General features: G+C 33.6%; 1 protein-coding gene across 1 annotated transcript in view; it reads left to right on the forward strand.

Moving 5' to 3' along the window:
• LOC100160004 (protein Skeletor, isoforms B/C) overlaps positions 1-23,389 on the forward strand; it is a 48,488-nt gene that overhangs the window by 9,142 nt on the left and 15,957 nt on the right. Inside the window, exons 3-4 of the mRNA XM_008182419.2 lie at positions 1,537-1,648; positions 23,150-23,388. Coding sequence (XP_008180641.2) covers positions 1,537-1,648; positions 23,150-23,388 — 351 coding nt within the window. The remainder of the gene's footprint in view (positions 1-1,536; positions 1,649-23,149; position 23,389) is intronic.

The raw sequence follows: 23,389 nt of genomic DNA on the forward strand, positions 1-23,389 counted from the left end.
GAGCGGAGAAGACGAAATCGATTGTTTAAGGATAGAAGTTTGCTGCGAAGATGAGGAGACCATGTGAGGCGTTGATCAATAATTATGCCTAGATAGCGAGTGCTCTGCGCGGTTGGCAAGATTTGCTCGTTTAGAGTAATATGTGGGCATACTCCCTTCCTAAGAGTGAAGGTACATTGTATAGATTTGGATTCATTTATTTTCACACCCCACTCCTTGTACCATTGTACCATTTTTCGAGGAGGGATAGGTGTTCTTGGATATGCGAGGAAGCAATGGATGGATCATGACTATTGGTTATAATAGCTTTGTCATCGGCAAAGTCAGCGATGAGGCTAGTGGGCAGTGTGGGTTGATCAGATACGAAAATATTAAATAGCAGAGGAGCAGTGACTGCGCCCTGGGGGACTCCTGCATTTATGGGTTTTGGTGAGGAGGTAGATGAACCATAACGTACCGAGAAGAAACGATCTTCCAGGTAGGACTTCAGTATAAGATAATAAGTAGACGGTAGGATGCGTTTCAGCTTAAATAAAACCCCTGCGTTAATAATAGTTAATTATATAACTTTTGCGTCCGGGCCATCACAGGGATGCATAATAATCTTAAACATGGCATAAATACCGGAATAACCACAGGTATAAAATACTAGATAGCTAACTTGTCTACATTAGGATAATCGATGTTGAAGTCAGCCACCATATGCGTGTGGGTCAATGTTTACATAATTATCATATCAATACTGTATGATAACATGGTATTATTCGCACAGAATAAAATTTTTTTATAAAATATTAAAAAAATATATATTTCTATTGCAATGGTTTTTAATGACAACACATAATATTATCCTTATTCAATGTTCCATCGTCAGATATAAAAGTATTTTGACCATCAGATTGTTATAATCTCATATTGATAAGATAATTATGTAAACATTGACCTACACGCATATGGCGGATAACCATAGATAATATAAGAATGGATAGGACATGCCTATACCAGTTCCATATGGGGCCGTGTGCTTTTTTTGGGGAAGAGAGAACGTAAAGAGAGAAAGACGATATGGGGATTTTTAAGGTTATGTGCAAGACTATTTTATTAAATAATAATGAATAAACATGATAGTCAGTTATATTTAGATATTTGTCAGTTTGTATTTTGATTGTTTTGCCACCTGTACCTAGAAAATGGAAATTGGAAAATAATTTTTTAAGAAAATAAAATTATGTTATTTAATATTTATTATTATTTATCAATTATCACATCAATATTCGCCCCATATAACCTTAAAATAGTATCACTAAATTTTCATGTGATAAGTTCTTATGTACTATTCATTCTTATATTATCTATGATGTTCGATGTCTTGTTAGCTATCTAGTATTTTATATCTGTGGGAATAACTTATCGATATTTTTTTGGGACCCAAAAGTTAAGTTTACACTACAAAAACAAAGTCTTCAAATATACCCGTATATTACGATGATACAATAATAACGTGTAACATATCGAATCGTTTTTATTTTTTCACAGGGAACCGCCCCCGCTACAGACGCACAACAATTCAAACATCATATTGCGGTTACCGGGCGGAAAACGCATCAAAGACATCAAATGGCTGTCGGTATGGTGTAGGCGGTTTACGGTGAGTGAAACATATCGAATCTCATTTTTTACACCGTTCTTGCACACACACACACATATAGATATACATTAATGTCACATAAGAAGCGTCCCACGCGAAATCGTTTGGTTCGACGTTATACCGTATAAAATATAATATATAATAGAGATGTTACCCGGTTTGATGCATTGTGTGTAATACGCAGCTTCGGTTTCGAGCCACACGATATTATCGCGAACTCGCGGAGAGTATACATTATACAGTTTCGTGAAAAATCGTCTTTGGCGTTTTTTACCCTCGGAATAATAACAATATAATATACCGCGGTTAAGCCGCGCGCACCTATTATATAGTATTACGTGTGCATATATAATGCGCATTACGCACGCGTCGCGTCCCGAACAATCGAAAACAATAAAACCAGCACACTGGCGTGTCGCACAAAAGTTTGTTTTCATATTTTTCCACCGTGAAAGTTGTGAGCTCGGAAACTCGCGGGGGGGGGGGGGAGCGAAAAAAGTTTCGTGTCCGGAAATTATAACCACGCGCGCACCTATGTACCGCGTTTTATTGCAGGTGCATAATGTGTTATATATAAATATAAGTGCAAGACAAACACGTAACAGTGTTGTATTATAGTATTATACGAGGTGCTTCTTTTCAACGTGAACAAGTCTTTATTGAAAAGTATTAACGTTTTTCGAAATATTCTTTGACGTGACTTCAAGTCATTATAATATTATATTAACAACATGACGTTTGAAAACAATTATTTTTTAACGTTCGAATTCTTCAGTTGTTAATTCTATTCAATGACACTATACGTTTTTGATTAATTATTCTCAATCAGAATAACGATTCTAACGTTTTCAAATAAATATGGTTACCTGGTTTTAAACTTATAAGGTATATTATATTAAAGTTTAGATGAGCGCGTACGAGTGAACCAGACCAACAGACTATTACGGGATATCAGTGTGCCGTTATATACCTCTGATCAATACTTTAAATACTTCGAAAATTACAACTATAATTAACTACTAGTTTTAATAAATTGGTATTCTCATAAAAATATTCTGCTTCAGAATATAAAATCAAAAATATAACATCCCGTCTTTCAAAAACGTATAAAACTTTAAAAAAAATAGTTAAAATCGTGTTTATTAATAACTTCAAACCATGTAAAAAAATTGTCCTAAACCTTAATACTTTTTGAGAAATTAAGTGTTTACCTTTAAAAAAAAAAATCACTGAGCTTATAATACGTGTGTAGGTACCTATATATCAGTAAATTAATTTTTATACACCACACACGGTGGAATGCGACGATGCGTGGACTCTTGAACGTTCGTTTCAATTATTAAAATTAGCACCCGTGCCGTGGAGAAAACTTTAGAAAAACAAACCCAAAGCCGTAGCATATTATATACTATTATAATATCATAATAATAACAATAACGGAAACCGAAGTATATCGTATATTTTTTTTTCCGAATTCTGTATACGCGCGCGTATATTATTTTTTGAAAATGAACCGGAATTATGTTATTATTTTGCCATCGAACTGTATATGCATACTGCTCGCGGGGAAAAAAGGAAAATATAAATCCTTCCCGTATATATATATTTATTTACGGCTTTTGTCAGCGTCGAAATTCAAACTTTATCCTTCTCCCCATTTCGTTCACCTTCTCGCGTGGTGCGTTCTGTTTTTATCCTTTTTTTTTTTTTTGTTTCATTTTTTCCAAAGTAATAGGTCCAACGCGCAACCATCCGTCCACCCTCCCCCCTCCCCCGCCTGCCCATTATCCTCGGTCGGCGACGAGTGATGGCCGTGACTGAAAACTGCCGTCTACCCGCGCGATGTACTCGCAGAGTGGCACAAAATCAATATTACACTTTTTGCCTCGGCGGCGTTTCGAAAATCACGGAATAAAAGTAAACCGTTTACAACAATCAAGCGCACTTTCCGAGAACAGCCGTGGTGGGATTCGGTTTTCTTCCCCCCTCCCTGGTTTTTCCTAATCAACGACCCTATATGTTGTAACGTCTCTTAGAGATCACTTATATTCTTATTGAAACACGTTTAGTTTTATCGAATTATTGGTTTAGTTAATTATTATAATAATACCGTTGTATTATAAATTATTTGGAAAGTATCTATCGTAGGTACGTAGAGATTTTAGGGTTCAGCTACAGACACCCCAACCCCCCCATAAAAAAAAAAAAAAAATGTTTTATTGAAAAAATGATTGAGTAACTAACGTTTTAAATTTTTTTAACCAAAAAACATATTTATACTCTAATCTCTCCCTCACCCATTATAAGTCATGGGGTTACTGTAGCCACTTTTTTTTAAAATTTACCTGCGAAGTATTTTAATACGAAACTATGTTATAAAGTGTGTGTATCTTAAAAGTTAAAAAGTTTCTCGAGACTGCGCAATATTATATAACAGCAATAACATTCGAACTCGGCGTATCGAGAATTCCAAAATTGATTGAAACGTACAATGGTATATTTAATTCAAAATCACGTTAAAGATTCTGTACACGTATTACGGGTAGCCGTAAACAGCACCATATTATATCCAGTGAACCGTGGTTTCACTGTATTAAATAATATATAATATATATTAAATATAGTAATATATAACGGTCGTAAATCGAAAAACGAGGGGATACGTTTTGTAATGGCTGAAGACATTATGGAATGTATATTATATAACATATAATAATATAATATATTAAATAAATCATAGTACAGCCAGTACATGTGTACGCGAGCAATTATGTTGTGGAAATTCGAGGAAAATTCGAATACGGAAAACAATAATTACCCAGGCATACCACATAATTACCTTACATTTACATTATATAATACTAATTTGTTACATAATTTATAAAATAAATGTCTCTTTGATTTGTTCATTATATTCCGTTGTACGAAATAGTTTTGCAATGACTGTAGAACCAAGACTAGATTCGACCACGACAGTCGTATCTATAATAGTATAGTGTTTATTTCCACCTGAAAAAAAAAAAGGAATCGTTCCTCACTCGTCTGTAGTAGGTGTTTATCGCGTTCTAAATGTCAAACGTCCACGACCCACGTTTGTACATACGATAAAGTACCCAACTTTCGTCGCGTGTGGGTGAGCTCACGTTTCACCATTCACCAACTACGCTAGGCTTTTGGGACCTTAATTACCGAGGTATATGAAAACTGTCGGATCAAAACCGTTGCGGGACATCGTAGGTGGTTTTAATCTGAAGAAGGTTGTCATCCCCACGTCACGACGGCACGAGGGTGGTGAACATTTAAATCGCGACATTTTATACAGAACCCACCATAATAATGCTATAAAAAAAATGACCTAATGGCTATGCACGACGTCAAACGACGTGAAAAATAACCGACCATGACGAATCGTAAATACTAAATTATATACTTACAGAAATAAATTGTATGTACTGATTTACAGAATGATTATAACATACAGGAGTATATTGAGTCTTTGTTATAGCTTATGTTTTCAAGTACTAAGATTTTTTTTTTAATTTCATATTATCAAATATCAGCATACGCGCATGTAAAAATTACCAATGGTATTATTATTAGGTACCATTTGAGGAGCACCTATTCTGTAGTGCTGATACAAACTAATTTTTTCTAGCAATAATTGTTAATTGTTATACAATTTTTAATTTTTATGAATATGTTAACGCATCTAATTCAAAAGATTTTTGAAGTATTAAACTTTATAAAGATTCTAAGAATAATAATCCTTATAATTACCGATACCACTTAACAAATATAATATTTTTCTAAATATAATAAATTCTTATTAAACTCGTCACATGTTCATAAACTATACATTTTTAATTAATTAATACAATCAAATATTATCCTAAGCTTCTAAGCCTGTTATCATAGACAGCTATTATTTATTCTTAGTAGGTATTTGTTAAGCTAAATAACTCAGAAGTTATTCATTCGCATTTCGATTTGTGGACATAAAATATGTCCAAAAAAAATATTCTCCTGTAATTGTAAATTACAATTAAAAAGGGGTTTTCTCATTTTAAAAAGTTTGTATCGCTTCAGAACTCTTTTTAAGAGGACACCACACCGACCCCATCTGTAATTTATCCCTGAGAAAGATTTAGCTTGTTACAAAGCTACAGAGATAGTATTTTCAGTTACAGCTTCGTAGATAAGAACTTTATCTGTGTCTTAGCATTTTTTTTTTTGCTCAGATAACTTAATGATAATCCAAGTCGTTCGTTCAAAAAAGATTGTTTTTTTTTTTTTACATTAATTAATTTTTTTTTACTCGTGCGAGTTTAATCGGACAATAAAAAAATGGGTGTAAACTGCCTGCAGGGGCGAAACGCCCCGCATAGTTTATTAACCGGGAATTAAAGTAGTCGTGGGTGCTATAATAATATTCGGGGTGGGTTTGCGTGCGTCGCAATAATACAAACGAAAACTAGCTGTTGCGCGCCCGCGGAAGTCGTCGGTGTTCGACTGCAGCAGGTAGCGCAGTTATTATATTATTATAGGCGCTTTGTACGCGCGAACCAATAAAAATGTATTATACGCGATTAAATCGTTTTCGGAAGGAAACGATAACCCTACAGCAGTGTGACGTACGCGCGCACACCCACACACCCACACACCCACACACCCACACACTTTCGTGCGGTGGCGATAACAAGCAGGGCGTCTGGTCCCCGTTTTTCGTCTTCTTTTTATTTTTTATCTCCTCTCGCCTGCGAGACAGCACGCGCTCCGCTGTGTGCATTAACGCGTATCCACTTCCGACGCGACCGAGAGTTAATTTCGTACCATATCATATTACAACTCGGGGGCGGCCGAGGGTTGTGTATTATATCGTAATAATGGTATTATTCACCGCCACGGCTATAATATACAACACTGCAAGGCGTAAATCACGCGTTCGACTTGGACCCGACGACCGTGACATTGTTATACTCTAATGATATAACATTATAATATTATGGTAATTTAATTATCGGAGGTCGAATCGCGACGACGCAGGGGAGGAGTCGGTCTTTTATTTTTCTATGTTTTTTTCATAGACACTCGAACAATACTATATTGAGCAGTGCATTCGGTCACGCATTCATTACTATACTTCAGCTGGTAAACGCGTCCTATATGTTAGCAAAATGTTTGACGGTTTAATTAGATTTTCTGTCAACGGTCGCACGTGCCACGGAGGGATATCGGCTCATATATTATGGTGGTCGTGTCCCGGCGTGAATTAATTCAAATCTACAGTTTTTACGGTGATTCGCGCGTCATTGAATATTGTTTACCGGATATGGTTACTAATAATAGTTTAACTTAAGAGACGGATTTGTATTATTATGAATTTCAAAATATTCAGGATAATATACTATACGCTTGCTCCAAACTGAGCACAGTGCATAATAATCATGGTGAGGGTTTGAAATGTTTGTGTTTCGAATCGAACCGATTTCTCGGAGAAAATTGTATTTTGCACATAGACACATAATAATAGTATACTTTGCATATTTTATACACTCTTTTTAAATGTAATTGAATCAACTATTCAGTTCGAATATTTAATTATCCACGATAAAAACAGGATGTTGATTAGCTACGTATATATTATGGTGAGCAATATAAGCAGAGACATTAAAAATAAGATATATATTATGTCTTCAGATTTTTACGGAGGTATAATAATGTGTTTGGTGCACTGTAAAAAATCCGAACAGTGCGATTAAAAGCAAACAAAAAAGTCCTAAAACAAGTTTGTTTATTATTTGCCCCGAGTTGTCTGATTATACTTTTTACTAGGTATTTAATTATTCGATAACGAAACGGTTAGGCTTTAAGAATAGATTTTAAAAGGTCGACGATGTTCACGATATATCTATTATATGCCCCGACTGGGCAGACGGCTGTAGACGAGCTGGTGTGGGCCTGTTGTAGGGGTAGTCACGTATTACTGATGTGCCGCGTGTGAATATAGAGAACGGCGCAAACGGCGGCGGCGGCGATATAAAGCGTATACACGACGTATTATATAATATATATGTATTAAATAATATTGTTATTCATGGGAGGACGGAACGAATGAGGAAAAAAAAAATCTCGAAATTCAAATCCGAAAGGCGTGCCGAGATTTCTATTTCCACCCTTACGCGTCCGCACACACACACACACACACACACCTATAAGGCTATAACACATTTATTCCGCCGAGAAGGAGACGGTTTTTTTTTGAATTCGATCGCGCTCACAAGTTCGACGGCTACGACAATAATAATAATATGTAATGCATATAATATAATATTATAGCCGCCGCTCTGCCATAATATTATAACGTTTTTTACACGGACTGCCGCAGTCGGGCCGGGAAACACGCGCGCCACGGAATACGTTTATGGCGCACTCGAGTGCGAAAGGCGGCGCGAAGAGCCGAGAAAGTGCCGTCGTCGCCGTTTCTATTTTTTAAAAACATTTTTTTTTTCTCCTCGTCCCGCGTTCGACGTACAAACATGTGATATCATGAAATCGAATCGACGACGAATACAAAAAAAGCGCATACCTAGGCAACGGCAATAGTGCAGCACGCAGGTACAGACGGAAAATAATACGTCAGCCTACTGCAGTATTATACCTAAGCGTTTGGCTCGAGCAAAGTGCGATTCGATTCGTCCGTAAAACTGCGGTTTGGTTCGGCGGACATTTTGTCGATTCGATTATAATATTGTGCACAGTTCACGTCCGATTGACGATATTTTTCCCCAAGAGTATATTTTTTCCGATCGAATGTTGCACCGTTTGGTTTTCCCCGTTTTCGATATGCGCTTATCATTCAGAATCTGCGCACTGTCGATGCACCGAATTACATTATAATATAATATTATTCACGAAATAGAAACCACAACGTTGTAGTCGTGGACACGCGAGTTTTTAAAAAATAATTTCGTTATTATTTTTTAATGAAAATTATCAGTTTGTTTAGTTAAGGCGGTTAGTGAGGAAAAGAAAAGCACCTTCTCAATGGTGATTATTCAGTACTTATGATTTTTTTTTCCATAGGACCAGCTGCAACTCGCGTTTTAATTCAATGCGAATTTTGATTATTTTTATTAGTGGTTTTCTTTTTTAATTTCTAGTGAAATATTTGTCAAATGCAAATTATTATACATTTCTTCTTAAAAAATGTATCATTGTTTAATTAAGTTGAATATTTTGAAAATAATAAAGTCGAGACAATTATAAACCCATATAGACACGTCAGTAATTCTCATCTCATTTACATAATAATATATTAATGTAAAATTATACTAAATTGTATACAACGTTCTTAGAAGATATCTTCTATTTTAGTCTCTACTAGACTCTAGACGCTCTCTAATGCTGTATAAACTAAAAATGGGTAGCATTGTGTTTCACCTTCGTCAATAATATCAACGTATTGAATTACTTACTATAAATTGATGTCTAATTAGAATAAAAATGACAGCAATATTAATAATATTTATATCTTTAACAATATTGTAATCTATAATTATATGTATATATCATTCGGTATCCCTCCTACACACACGAATTACGATTAAATATATTATTATATTAACATCATCATAGATCTAGGATACTCATATTTTTCAATTAGTTGGTGTGTGGCTTTGATTTCTAATTGAAATAAAATAAAAATATCTGATACTTACCCACATACAATATTATGTTAGTACTTGTAAAGATCCGATTTTTTTTTTTTAGATGTCGATATTAAGAACGATATTGTTATTATTATTGAATTAAAAATGTACAACATTATTCATAATATAGTACCTATGTATCTATAATACGCACAAGACATCTCCCCGAAATCCTGAACAATATTTAAATAAATACTCGAGAGACGAGGGTACTTAAGCCCCTCCTAGAGGTATTCTTATTTGCTACTCTGCCGCTTATATAAATAAAAAAAATGGTAAAAAATATTATACTAACAGTACTCAGATAAGACGAAAATAATATTATAATAATCCTTAAATAATAATATGAAATGTATTAATTAGTTAAAAAAACTCAAATCATAGCAGTAGTATTATATACCCTAAAGAAACTAATTATCTCAACGACCGGGGTGCGGGTAATTATTTAATCACAAAAAAAAAAAAAATAAAGCCTCTCATTCAACCGAATATATTATTATTCAATTCATATTTAATATTATCGTAATATATATTATATTTTACATTAATAAAATAATTTGGCTACAGAACTAGGACTAGCGCGATGGCCATTGTATGCGTATATAATATTATTATTGTATATCGGAGCGAGTGGTTATAATGTCATTATAATACGACATCCAACGCGAACAGGAACAAAAAAATAACCGAAAACCGATCGACTTTCGTATATAAATAATAATGATATTGCTCATTACAGTTATTAAATCGGAATCCAAAGTTTTTGCGTCGAAAAAAACAGCTAACCGTAACCGACGCCGTGCATAACATTATATATTATAATATCGTTGTCGCGGATATTTTATCGATCCGGTCTCTCGTCGTACATGATATTATAATAGTAATAATAATGTATACCGGTGCGGCGGGTGCGACGGGTCTCGGGCTGCTGTGCTTGCGTCGCGTGGCTAAAACACTACGGGTCTCGGATTCAAAGTGTAATTTCCCGGAGACGACGACTCAAAGGGTTTTCACCCTCGGCCGGCGTACGGCGTGTCGGGGTTATTCCGCCCCGTAAAATATGAGAGCTGCGCCGGCCGGGGGGTGTTGGCCGGCACGTGGTGGTGCGGGAGGGCACACGTGCGCGTTTATTCGTATACATGTATATTGTATTAAAAAAAAAAAAAAAAAAAAAATCGAAAAATAATATCGTTCGGCCGGTTATTATTATCATCATCGTATTATAATATAATATACTATTATATATATTGTGGCGGCCGCGGTATCTCGGTACCGGATATGATTTTCATTCCGAACTAACGACTGGAAATAACTAACTGCAGTTTCGGCTTGGAAATAGGTACCTATATATAATATTCGGGAGGGCTCCGCCGGTTTCGACGCCGCGACGGGGTCCGAATCGGAGCTCTAACGGCGTATACGAGTTCATTATAAATGCATATAATATTATATACTTGATGTCGTGTGTCGTCGACCGATAAACATCTGTGCACAATATATTATTATTATTGTATAATATAGCTAGTATAATAATATAAGCACGACACGAGACATAAAATGGCGTATAGTTCGGTTCACCCTCTATTTATATAATATTTTACGGAGCATAACATTGCAATATACCGGGTGATCCATTTAACGTAATGGAAATCACTCATTATTAAAAAAATTACCAACGTTTTTTAAAATAGTTTTTTCGTAATAATTTAAGTCGGTAAAAACATTCGTTTTCCAAAAGTATATATATTTTTTACTATATTCATCATCGTTATCATTATTTATGATAATGTGCATTAGTTTAGTTTCTTAATCCGCGAAGCAGCATATTTGTCGCAGCAACTACTTCGTTAAATCAAAATTCGAGAAAGATCAAAAGACGAGTAGGTAGGTAGCTTATGAGTTATAAAGTATGTTTAAAGTTTAGACGTCCGAAGGGGAGTGTTACAGCAGAAGTACCCCGAAAAATGTTGGTGCACTACTAAAACATAGCGTTTAAAACTATTAAAACCACCACATGAAAAATACAATTTTTTTTTCCAAAAATGTTGTTTTATAACTGCTTGAAAATATAATGTAAAAGAAAAATATTCATAAACGTCAGAGTTTTCTACAACGACGAGTGTCTTAGCCGTATAGTATTGTCTGAATGAGTCAAATGGATCACTCTGTATAGGGAAACGAGATATTCGCCGAGTTGAGCCTTCGCTGATGCAGTACACCCGACCGTCCCCACAGAAATATAATAATAATAACAATAATAATTGTAATTATAATTTTTATAGAGTAAAACGGCGATTGACAAAAGTCACGTCGTTATTACATTTTTACGGTTTACACTTTTACCGCGTTCCACAAAGGCCAATATTATATAAATACAATTATATTGCCTTTATACCTTCCCCGCTGTAATATATAGTGTGTAACTATTGTATCGATTTAAACGGACAGCTCGTACCTATATATTGCATTACTTCATAGTTTGTACTATGGGCCGATATCAATATATTATTCTCTTAGCATCCGAAAATCCAAAATAACTGGGATCACTCCTCATCATCTCTGCAAAGTCTTAGATTTTTCAGAAAATTATGTATATTTATAAATATACATGTACCTACTATAATATAGTGTAATAATTGTAATATAGTAATTTATCATAATCAAAACATAAACATATTTCAATAGCCATATTATACTGTCGGGAAGAATTACGCACTTTACCAGGTGTTTAGGATTAATAAAAATAAAAATATGACGTATGCAACATGGTGGACTAACCAGCATAATATCAAATATACGTCATATTATAATCAAATTATATAGTTTTGAAGTTTTGATGTATACCGAAATCATATGATACCAATCAAAAACGTTTGTGAAATCGAAAGAGGAAAGAAGGATATACGATTGAGGGATTGAGGTATCTGCACCCTCTGTAAATATCACTCCGTTTCGTGTATCGCGATGAAAACGACCACAAACTATATTATTATATACAAAGAATACTAGATCGTAGTCTTGACCATCATTGATACAACCTAACCAAACATGTTTGCAGATAATATTCTTGCTATCAAGTTTCATGATAGGTCAATTAATTTTAATTTTTAAACTAACGAAGCTACACGTGTTCTGCTGAGCATAAATTTGCTATGTTACGCACCGGTAAGACGGAGACAACAAAATATACCAGTGTTACGTTCTCTTATGCATCATATTAATATCGTGTCATAATATAATTTCGAAAGTTGTTTTTATGTTGTTTACCGCTATCCTAAATACTCAGCGGCATAGCTAGTATACCATGGGGAAAAACGAGGCAATTTCCCCGGCACCACACAATAGTACGTGTATATTTTGAATTTTCATAAATATCATATTATCAGTAAGGGGCAATGGGGGCTAGTTTATTTACCACCCCGCCTGACTACGCCACCGCTTATACCGCGGTATCAAAAACGTTCGTGAAATCAACATAGAGGGAAGAAATACGTTTGACTGTTATGAGTATTGAGATATCTACACCCTCTGGAAATGTCGATTCGTCTCGTGAACAAACGACCAAACTATATCATATATACTATATAGTCGGTTGGTCATCGTCTACAGCTGCATCGGTATAACAGAAATGGGATTGGAAAAAATCAACGCACGTGAAGAACGTACAAGGGGGGGGGGGGTAACTATATATCAGCGTAGGTATATTTTATTATATTTTTATACGCATCGAGAATATGTTTTTGCAGGGGTGTTTTCTTTTTTTTACCGAAAACGACGACACGCCGCAACCACAGTCGTAATTCGACACCGTAGCTACAGAATTTATCGGTGTGCGGGAGATTTTTCATTCGGGCACAAAATGACTTGTCTTCTGGTTGGTGTCTACTACTGGAGCGGTGTCATCGATCACCGGGCGCCTTTCCACTGCACGTACGAGCTTTACGACTCGATATAGTTATACGGAGTTTTCCCGTGGGATCTTATATATATACCACGTATATCGAGTTTTTCACACCCCGCGCCCGGGAAACCTCTGCGGAGCGGAAAGGCTCGCGCGGACGGTCTATTTCCCTCTTATTTATTGTGGTCAAATGGAGGGAATGTCGAGAAAAAAAAATCGTAATCACTCGCCTAAAAAATATCACTTGTAATTAATATTATTGTATACTCTATATTATATATAGGTACTATTTTATATATGGTTGCGGCGAGGCGGAAAAAAATCCATTAGGTAGTTGAAACGGCGACGCGTCCCTATACAACATATTATATGTACTATAATATTATACAGGCTGATTCATCGTAACAATGCTCACCCTCGTTTTTTCCTTTGATAATGAATTCATTCAAATTTTGGTTTTTTTTTTTATCAAATATACCTACTCAAAGACCATTTTTTCAAATTATTGAATTTATTTGTACTACCTTCTTAAAGAGTATCCTGTGGCAATGCGATACAAACTTCTCTTTTTCAAATAAGAATCCCCTTTTTATAGTAAATTATTTGGTGGATATTTTTTTTCAAATATTTTGATGTACCTAATTCAAAATTTGAACGATTAATTTCTCAGTTATTAAAATGTTCATACCTACTAAGGTTAATCGTGCTTAAAAATGGTTTTACAAAAATATAAAATAAATGTAATATTGGATCTAGTACCTACCTATTTATATTTCATATTATTATACTTACTTAAACAATTGTTACGAATTATTAATATTAATCATTACAATTTTTAAAATCACCATAATTTAGCCCCCATATCTTACTAATCCATTATCACGGACCTCTCATAAAATTAAATAACTCAAAACTAGTAAACTACTCGTACGAATTTTTATTCAGATGCGTCAACAATTTCAGAAAATTATCCGCTAAATTAACAGTAGAAGACCACCTTTTTAGAACACAAGTTTGTATCTCAACAGGACACAAAAGTAGGTACAAAAAAATCTCAAGAATTGAAAAATATGGTTTTTAAGTATATATTTAAAAATTCCAAAATTCAGATTTTTAATAATTGCATTAACGAAGAAAAAAGGGATTGAGCATGCTTGATAGATCACTCTGTATATTATACACCTTTATTTATTATTTAATGTGTTAATCATACATTTTAATGGCACTATAATATAGCCATTCAATTTTAGCCTATAGGTATTTGATATGATTAGTGAGTTGTCTTAAAAAAAATTTCTTTACCCGTGAATATTACAATACCTATGATTCCTAAAATTGCTTTTAAATTACCTAAAATTAAACGACTCATTTTATTGTTAGGGTATATGCAGATATATTTTAATATACATATTTAGATGTATTTTTGTCCGTTCATGTGTATTTTATATTATATATATTATTTAAATATTTGTTTTGGATTTGTGTTTGTTTTGTCGTTTTTCGATGCGGAATTCTAAAAACAATATTTAGCGAGTTTTAACCAACATATTATGTCTATTTATAATTTTACTGCATGCGTATACTCGTATTTTGATAAAACAAACAATTTTATTTTTTTAACCGAGACAATTTATATATTACATATTATGTACATATTAGAATTAAATTTTATTTTTATTTTTATTTGGTAATATTTTTTTGCTTGGTAAAAAAAAAATCATTATCAATATTAATCATAGGTATACGTATTATAATTTACAGCAAATAAAAATAAAATAGCACTTAAAAGTTAAATAATATGTTATTATTACTATATATTATGTAGATTGTAGAACGTCATGTATTTTAAATTTTAATAAACACGTCGTGTGTACAACAACTATACATCGAAGTGTCTTTGCCGACGGCCATGATTTATGGATGAGTTCGCATGTATAATATTATCATATCATTCATATCATCTACAACACATGTTTGTATGTTTTTGAATGACTTTATCGCAATTCTTTGATCTACATTAAATTCTAATATTTTATATAGGGCAAACAACAACTGTCTACATAACGAACTATTTGTGTAGTTTATAAACCAGCTATATATAGTATGTACACTATACATGTTCAATTTTAGAATATTGATATAAACATTATATAATTCCGCAGACGGTAAACAATAGTATACATAGGTACGCAGCATAATAATAATATATTATGTGATTTTCAATAAACCGAAAATGTTATTAAATGAATCCTACGCGATATCCGAGTTCTGATCAAATATTTATCGTGTTTTATTTTAGCGTGGACTCTGGGTCAAGACCTATGATGGTCCTAACAGTTAAATCTGATATTATCATCCCACACGCTTTTGCAGTTATGAAATATCGTACAGCTAAATCAGTAGTTTAAATCAGACCAGCGTATCGTTATGATGACTTTTTTAAAAATTAATAACTGTTTAGGGAATTATTTAGCAGATTTAAGAGGACCCCACGCCCACGTGTGTTGTCTCCATCTTACAAATACGTATACCATAGGTATAACAAAGTTTACGTTCACAACAATACATTTTATTCTCTTTTGTTGGATAATTCGAGTGAATCCACCCATTATATAATATTGTTTAAAATGTAAGATTATTATAAATCTATAGGGCGTCTTGGAGGATTTTATTGATATTTTAATTGCGGAGAAACTCATGAGCATTTTAAAACTGTAATTTTTTTGTACATTTTTAACGATTATAACTCGCTCCGTAATTAAAATATCAATAAAAGCTTTCGAGATGCCCTAAATAATAATACTTCTGTTTAAACAATTTTTATGATAAGTCTCTAGGTTTAAAAACTCTATAGTTTTAAAAACGAAAAAGTAAAACATATTATTCTGAACGTAAAATTGGCCATCTCATACTTTTGCAAGACGAAGACAACACCAATATAAATAAACTATTATGACGTTTTCTAATTCCACCATTGAAATGCAAGACTTCATTGAGTACATCCGGTATCTTTCTGCAAAGTATATTATAAAATATAGTTATTGTATAATATAATTATTTATTATAATTACCTATGTATTGTATATTTTTTCAGTTTGAAACCGACTTTTTCAAATTTGTATTTTTCCTTATGGACGTAGGTACTTATAATAATATGTGTGTCAATATTGGAAACTAAAAAATTTTAAGTTTTTAATGCAACACATTATACACAAATATTAAAATAATATAATTCATGAATGTGCAAAATTGTTCAAATTACCTATCAACAATTGCTTTCTAGTTCCACTTATTTGTTCACCTTCTAAGTTCTATATACTATATAGGCACAATTTTGAGCACATATTACCTAAATTGTCACAATCTTGTAGTAAACAGTACTAAATCACATTCAACTATAAAATAAATCTAAAATACAGTGCAGGCATATTATACATATAGTGCGATATATTAAGAAATATATTATACCCAAACATTATACAAAAATTAGTGGAATTCAGATCTCTGGCAAAATTAGTAATATTGAAATATGTCGTAAAATAATGAACAAAGTTTATCTGGCAAGAGGCAATAGTACCCTTGCCCTATAGTGGTCTTTCACCGGATTTCCCGGAAGGTTGTCGTGTTTCAGCTGTGCAATTATTCGCGATTTCCCGGGATATTTCGAAAACGACCTTTTCAATAATAACTATACGAATAACCGTCTGCGTCAAATTTCCTATCCATATAGACGTTCGTATCATATTATAAACAATATTATTATGAAACTTCTTCACATACACACCACATGTATGTACAACGCAAATCCCGTTCTCCGAAAAAGCGAATGCTATTTTAAAATTAAAATAATAAAGTCAATTTTATTACGCGTACGTCAGACATGGTTGACATATTTGAATATTATTATCCCATTTTTATAAAAGTTATCAATAAATTATCGTCGTATGCGTATCCTCAATAACTAATGAGAAACATTGTATTTAATTGTTTTCAAGATTTTTTTTATTTAATGTTGTTTATTATTACCGAATTTCGGTCATATTTTTATCTCACAAACATCAACTAGATCCAAATTTCTTCATCAACCACTCGTAAAGTTGAAAATCTAAGCATTGTTCATGCTCCGGGAGGCAATGACAAGAAAAAACCCGATAAATGTATCCTAAGAAAACGTATTTACGGGAATAATATTCTTCCTAATCTGCAGCGAATCTTGAGAATCTCTATTGCATTTCGGGTATACCCTGCACGATCTGCAGTAGTTGTATTATACAAATTTTGTATTATTGGGTGCCTATACCATTATTATTGTAATATAATATAAAATGTTCTCGAGCCGGTTCGTCTTCCTCGACACCGGAAAAATGTATAAATACGGTGAACAGTAAAGGCCAAAAGGCGAAAGACCGCTTTGAGGGTGAAAGACGGGTGTTCGGACGTTTGAGCTGGCGGTGGGTGGACGTGTGGGTTCCGCTTGTTGCAGAAAGGGCTGCTGCAGAGCACTGAGGTCGATCGGTCCGGGCCCGCTGCAGTGCTAGCGATATATTATTATGTACCACAGTCGTCCCCGAGAGCTATTCGTCGCCCCTCCGCTTATTATTATATTATTATCATCACAGTCGCGAACCCCGTGAAGTTTTTAAATTCCGTCTATTTTTCACACCCCCTCATCGACACCACCACCTCCACTACCGCATCCGCCACCGCCGCAATCGCCACCTCCACCACAACCGCCGCATCCTGCACTACCACCGCGACGGATGCGCCATCTCTTTTAGACCTTTTATACCTGTTTTGTGTTCGCTCGACGAGGGGAAAAAATACGAACGAATTCTTACCGAAGAAAATATAGCTGGCGCACGTTCACGTGGACCTAGTGAGTACGTGCTTATACGACACGGGACGTGGGTACATAAGCGTTTCATATAAAATACCGAGAGAAAAAATAAAATGTAATCCGATTACTCGGAGGGTAGTCTTTTTTCTTTTATAATATTATAATGTTTAATCAGTTCAGAAGCCGGTTAATTTTTCAGCCATGATAAAGGTCCTAGTTATCCCCACCGTTCTTGGCCCAAGCTTCGAGTAGCAGTAATAAAATAATATTATTATTAACGTGTGCGAAACTGCAATGTATATACGTAGTAATGAATACTCGGCAAGAGAACACCGGCTCCACAGCCAGAAACGTCTTTCCTAGTAATTTGGATAAATATTGTTCAATGTTATATACAACTGTTATTGATATAAATTCATTTCAGTGTATATGTGTACTGAATCGTATAAGTACCTATGATTTTAAGTGGCGCGCGTAATGTTTTGACTTTTACTCGGTCACGAATACATTTATTTAATATATATATAGTTATATATACATATATAACTCAACTTGTCGATTTGTACCTGTATTTTAAAAATCACCTGGACAGTTCACTTCGCACAACGTAGTCATAACGACTAAGCAAATATCCAAATTTAACGTTCTCGAAATTGAGACTAAAATATATGAACTCGTAACAATATTATGTGACTGCCACATAATTTTTTTTCCCCGTAACGTCTATATTTTGATTAATTATAGAAAATTATTTCGAATACAAGGAGACGGCTTCGCGATTCGTCATTAGGTAGGTAATTGAAACAATTTCTCGTTAACACATATCATTATACTATTATATTGTACAATATGCTAAATATAATATTATGCTTAAATTTGATGCTGTCGATTTCGAGAGACACCGCAGAAGCCAGAATAATCTAAAATTAATATCAAAGTCATAATTATAATGTACTTATACGTCTTCATCAATATCTCAGGTATTTAGAGTTATAAGAATAACACGCTCTAAGACTTAAAAATTAAACTAGACGTATACAAAGCAGGGACAGATCTAGGGGGGGAGGCTAGGGGCCCAGGCTCCACCAGACATATTTTTTTATAAATATAAATATTATATAATCTATTAAATAAACAAAATTTAAACTTCTTTTCACATTGTCGCTTTATATATTAAATAATCAATAATTTATTTATCACATTGATTACATATACCTATACCTACTATTATGAAAACATTTTTAAATTAAGAATCAAGTATAATATTTTATTATAATTGTATTTGTGTTGTAAAAAAATTGTTGCCCCCCCCAGATCTTTTCTCTGGATCCGTGCCTGATACAAAGTGTGGCGATCGTTATTGATATTCGACCTACGAGGTTAGCCTCTTCTCCGGAACACGGGTTTTCGGTTTAACGAATCAAAGGGACAAAGGGTATAAAGACAATATATCATACACTGCGTGGATACTAATGAAACGTGCTTCCTCATTGTATGAAGCGTCTTTTACAGAAGTATTACAGTAGAAAGGGACTTCTCTACCGCAGTTTATAGCAAAATGACAATAGCTTATTCTCAAAAGCTCCACGGCAGTCAACTATAGTTTAATAATAATATGCCTTTACAGTCAACTACATATATACTTATATGGCCAAATCTTCGGCCAAATATGAACTTGTACACGGGGAAACTTTACTTTGTGTACAAACTTAGTAGTATAGTACGAGTTCGCGGAGCTACAACGGTCAGTGTAACCGAAACTAAAACAGGACCGGCATTTAACAGGTACGATATTATAATATTAAAATATATGGGTAGATGGAAAAGTAAAAATTAAAATAATAACTTTCGATGTTTGAACTGTTCAGTAAAATCTATAAAACACTGCAGCAGATGGTCTCGATTTAATGTGGAATAATGCCGACGACGAGGCATCAAGTTCGCATCAGCTGCGTTTCAACAATTTATTTTCCTCTATATCGTTATAATATTTTGATAAAATAACCGAAGAGTGTCTAGAGCTTCAAATAAAGTATTTTGACACGGATTCGTCCCGCATAAAACTCGCACCAGCCTAATAAATATGTCCTACATATATTAAACATCTTCGTATACAAAAAATGAATGTAATTTTATATTTACTCTCTACACATTCGTTACAAAGCTTACAACTTTTAAATGGCACCACGTTCTGACACGTGCAATACTGATATATTAAAAGTTGAAGCTCAAAAATGCGTTTCAAGCTGTCGCAATTGGTTTTGTAAAAAATAAAGTTAGTGCACGCATAGGTGTTAGTGTGTTACTTTGTGATTTCGTGTAACAATATAAACCATAATAACTGTGTGTATACAATAATATTATATATTATATTGTAATACACATTCACGGTTATTAATAGCCATTCAATAATATTATGAGTTAAGTACCTAAAAAAAATATAGATTATTAATCAATTTATATATAAATCTTAATGGTTGTAATTTTATAATAAGTCACAACATTATAGTTTTAACATACCTGTATGCGAGAAACGCTATTTTCAAATTCCGTTTAGGCATTATTTTATTTTATTAAAATTGTACTAACAATCTATACAAAAATAGGTACAATGAGATAACAGCGTATTTTTTTATATTTGGCTTGATGGACGTGAGTAGGGTAACCGTTTATCAACAGCACCTCTTTATACTTTTGTTTTTAGTAAGTTCTTTTTTTATGTATAGAGTTGCATTGTTGTGCATTAGAACTTGAGATCGTCAGGTGGCAATTTCCGCTTGAGCCATCTCGGTAGATTGTGGTGGGTGGGTGTAGTGATAGATGTATGCACGCGATTAGGAGATTTTGGTTGAAGTGGAGTTTGAAGTGGAATTTTTTGTAGTTTCTATGGTTGCTATAGTTTGTCGCCTTTAAAACATATATTATATACTTGATATCGCTATATATCTCATATATTAGAGGGCTTTGCTTACCTAACACAAAATTTGGATACCGTAAGACCAAAAGGGGTTACGATTGTTTTAGGTATATATTAAAATTGTATTTTTTAAGTTGACTACATAAAAAAGTAGTGGCTGGAGAAATTGTAGGCGTGCATTGGAATCGTTTCCTTTTATTTTTAGTGTGTACAACTTTTGCCTAGGTAAATTCCTGAATATATGGTTTTTTTTTAATTGGTATATATATTGCTTATTGTTGATGGGAACATTTGTTTTTACAAAGGGTGACATTCATTTGAACCGATTTACCTTCGTTCATCTTTATTTTTCATTTTTTTGACCAATTAAAAATTTTATTAGGGTAGGAGTATCACTTTGACAAAAATAAAACCATTATTTTTAAGTTTTCTTTTCCTTTAAAATAACATTAGCATAATAATATACGTGGTTACGTGTATATCAGTATAAGGCTATACGTTTAGTTATTTAAAATTATTTCAGTTGGATTTTTGCAGTCGATTTGATGTATGATATTATTATTACAAAATGCAGTGAATCATTTATTATAGACATTGTTAGTACACATGTATATATATAACTCCTATAATCAATCTTACGATAAAGTGACGAGCATTGTACAGAGTAAACTGATAGAAAAACACGGAGTCACATTTATGATACCTATAGTCGGCTAGTCCAATGTCATAACTCATAAATAATGTAAAAGGTCTCATGTCGCATATAGTCTTACCGCCGTCGATATGTATTATATAGGAAGTCACGGTAGTCACGGGGCGTCAACTCTTTTAAATATTTCGACCATTTCTGCGACGGATTCGTTTGTACTATATCCTGCGCATTATATTTAAACGAGTGGACGCCAAACATATTGTTCGAAATCATATACACACAATAATATTATATTATTGTCAAACCACCTTAATACAAATAATAATATTAATTACGATGTTCGGGTTTAGGAATCATGTCATAAAAAATATTATAATACCTGTAGCAAATGCAACATAAGAATGCTCGGCATGAAGTTTGAATCATAAGTTAAATTAAGTTGAGAAGGTATTAATTCTCATAATCATCAATACAACTAAAAAACGTTGTTTAAATATATAGGTAGTGAATAAATTTACCATTTACCTAATATGTAGTTCTGTGTACAGAGTATAGTCGAGAACTAACCTAACTGAATAACTTTATCAAACATAATATTCGATTACAACCGTTTGAAATCGTTGAGCTATACAATATTAATTATTATTGCTATATTATAATATTATTAACTTTTAAAACTAAAGGCGGACAACTATAGGTTTGTATTAAAATAATAAAAAAATAAAAATTGGATCACAATGAGTGGGAGTACCAAGGAAGTAGAAAAGTGGCATGATTATATCAAAATCAATTTGACATAGTATTATATTATCATTAAATGCCTAATGGTACATCGTTACCTTAGTGATAATACGTCCTCGGAACTACTCATTTCTCGAAAATACATTTAGGTGTCAACATTTATATTATAATATAGCTGTCCTCCCCGGTTTTGCCCATGCCAAAGATTTGATTTTATATTTTTTATATATTTTGTAAAAAAAACTTATAAATAATATTAGTTATTCGATGCCATAAGCTCGACGATCCGGTCCATGGTTTTACCTTGACTGTCCTAGTAACCAATGGCAACCAAGTGAACCATTTATAAAAAAAAACCTTATTTCTACTACCATTACTATCACAACTGTATTCATTTATAAACAAAAAAAAAATGTATTTCCAATATAAATCTAAATACCTTTGTGTGAGCACCTCTTCCAGGCCACTTTTCCTTAGCATACAAACATCATTCAAACTATTACGAACAATTAAAAAAACTCTCGTTGCACTTAATTTAGCTTATAAGCAGTTATAACCACAGAATAGATGATAAATTTCATCGATTCTGCGTGATAACCATTGTCCATTATTGTGATAATAAAACGATTATTTTGCCAACAAAATGAATTATTATGTTTCTGTGATACATCGTACCTATCTGATTGTTATATGACATGTGGTGCCCAAATTATTGTCTTTAATCGGTATAATCTCTTCTTTCAGGTAAATTTCGGCGAGGTGTTCATACCAGCCACACTAGATCCACCCAAACCACGGATCTTACCAGAGTTCAAACGTTTAGCTCACAACTTGCGGTCGGGCAATATCAGTATTCTGGACGCAAGGACATTTTACATACCAAATTTACACTACGACGGCTTGGGGCCAGACGCATATTTTTTCGTCGGAAACGGTTCGGAGCCGTCTCCGTACGGCGTCAAAGTGCCGAACGAAGTCGGGAGG

Source organism: Acyrthosiphon pisum, chromosome A2 (genome assembly GCF_005508785.2).
Source record: "Acyrthosiphon pisum isolate AL4f chromosome A2, pea_aphid_22Mar2018_4r6ur, whole genome shotgun sequence".
Taxonomy (NCBI): Eukaryota; Metazoa; Arthropoda; class Insecta; order Hemiptera; family Aphididae; genus Acyrthosiphon; species Acyrthosiphon pisum.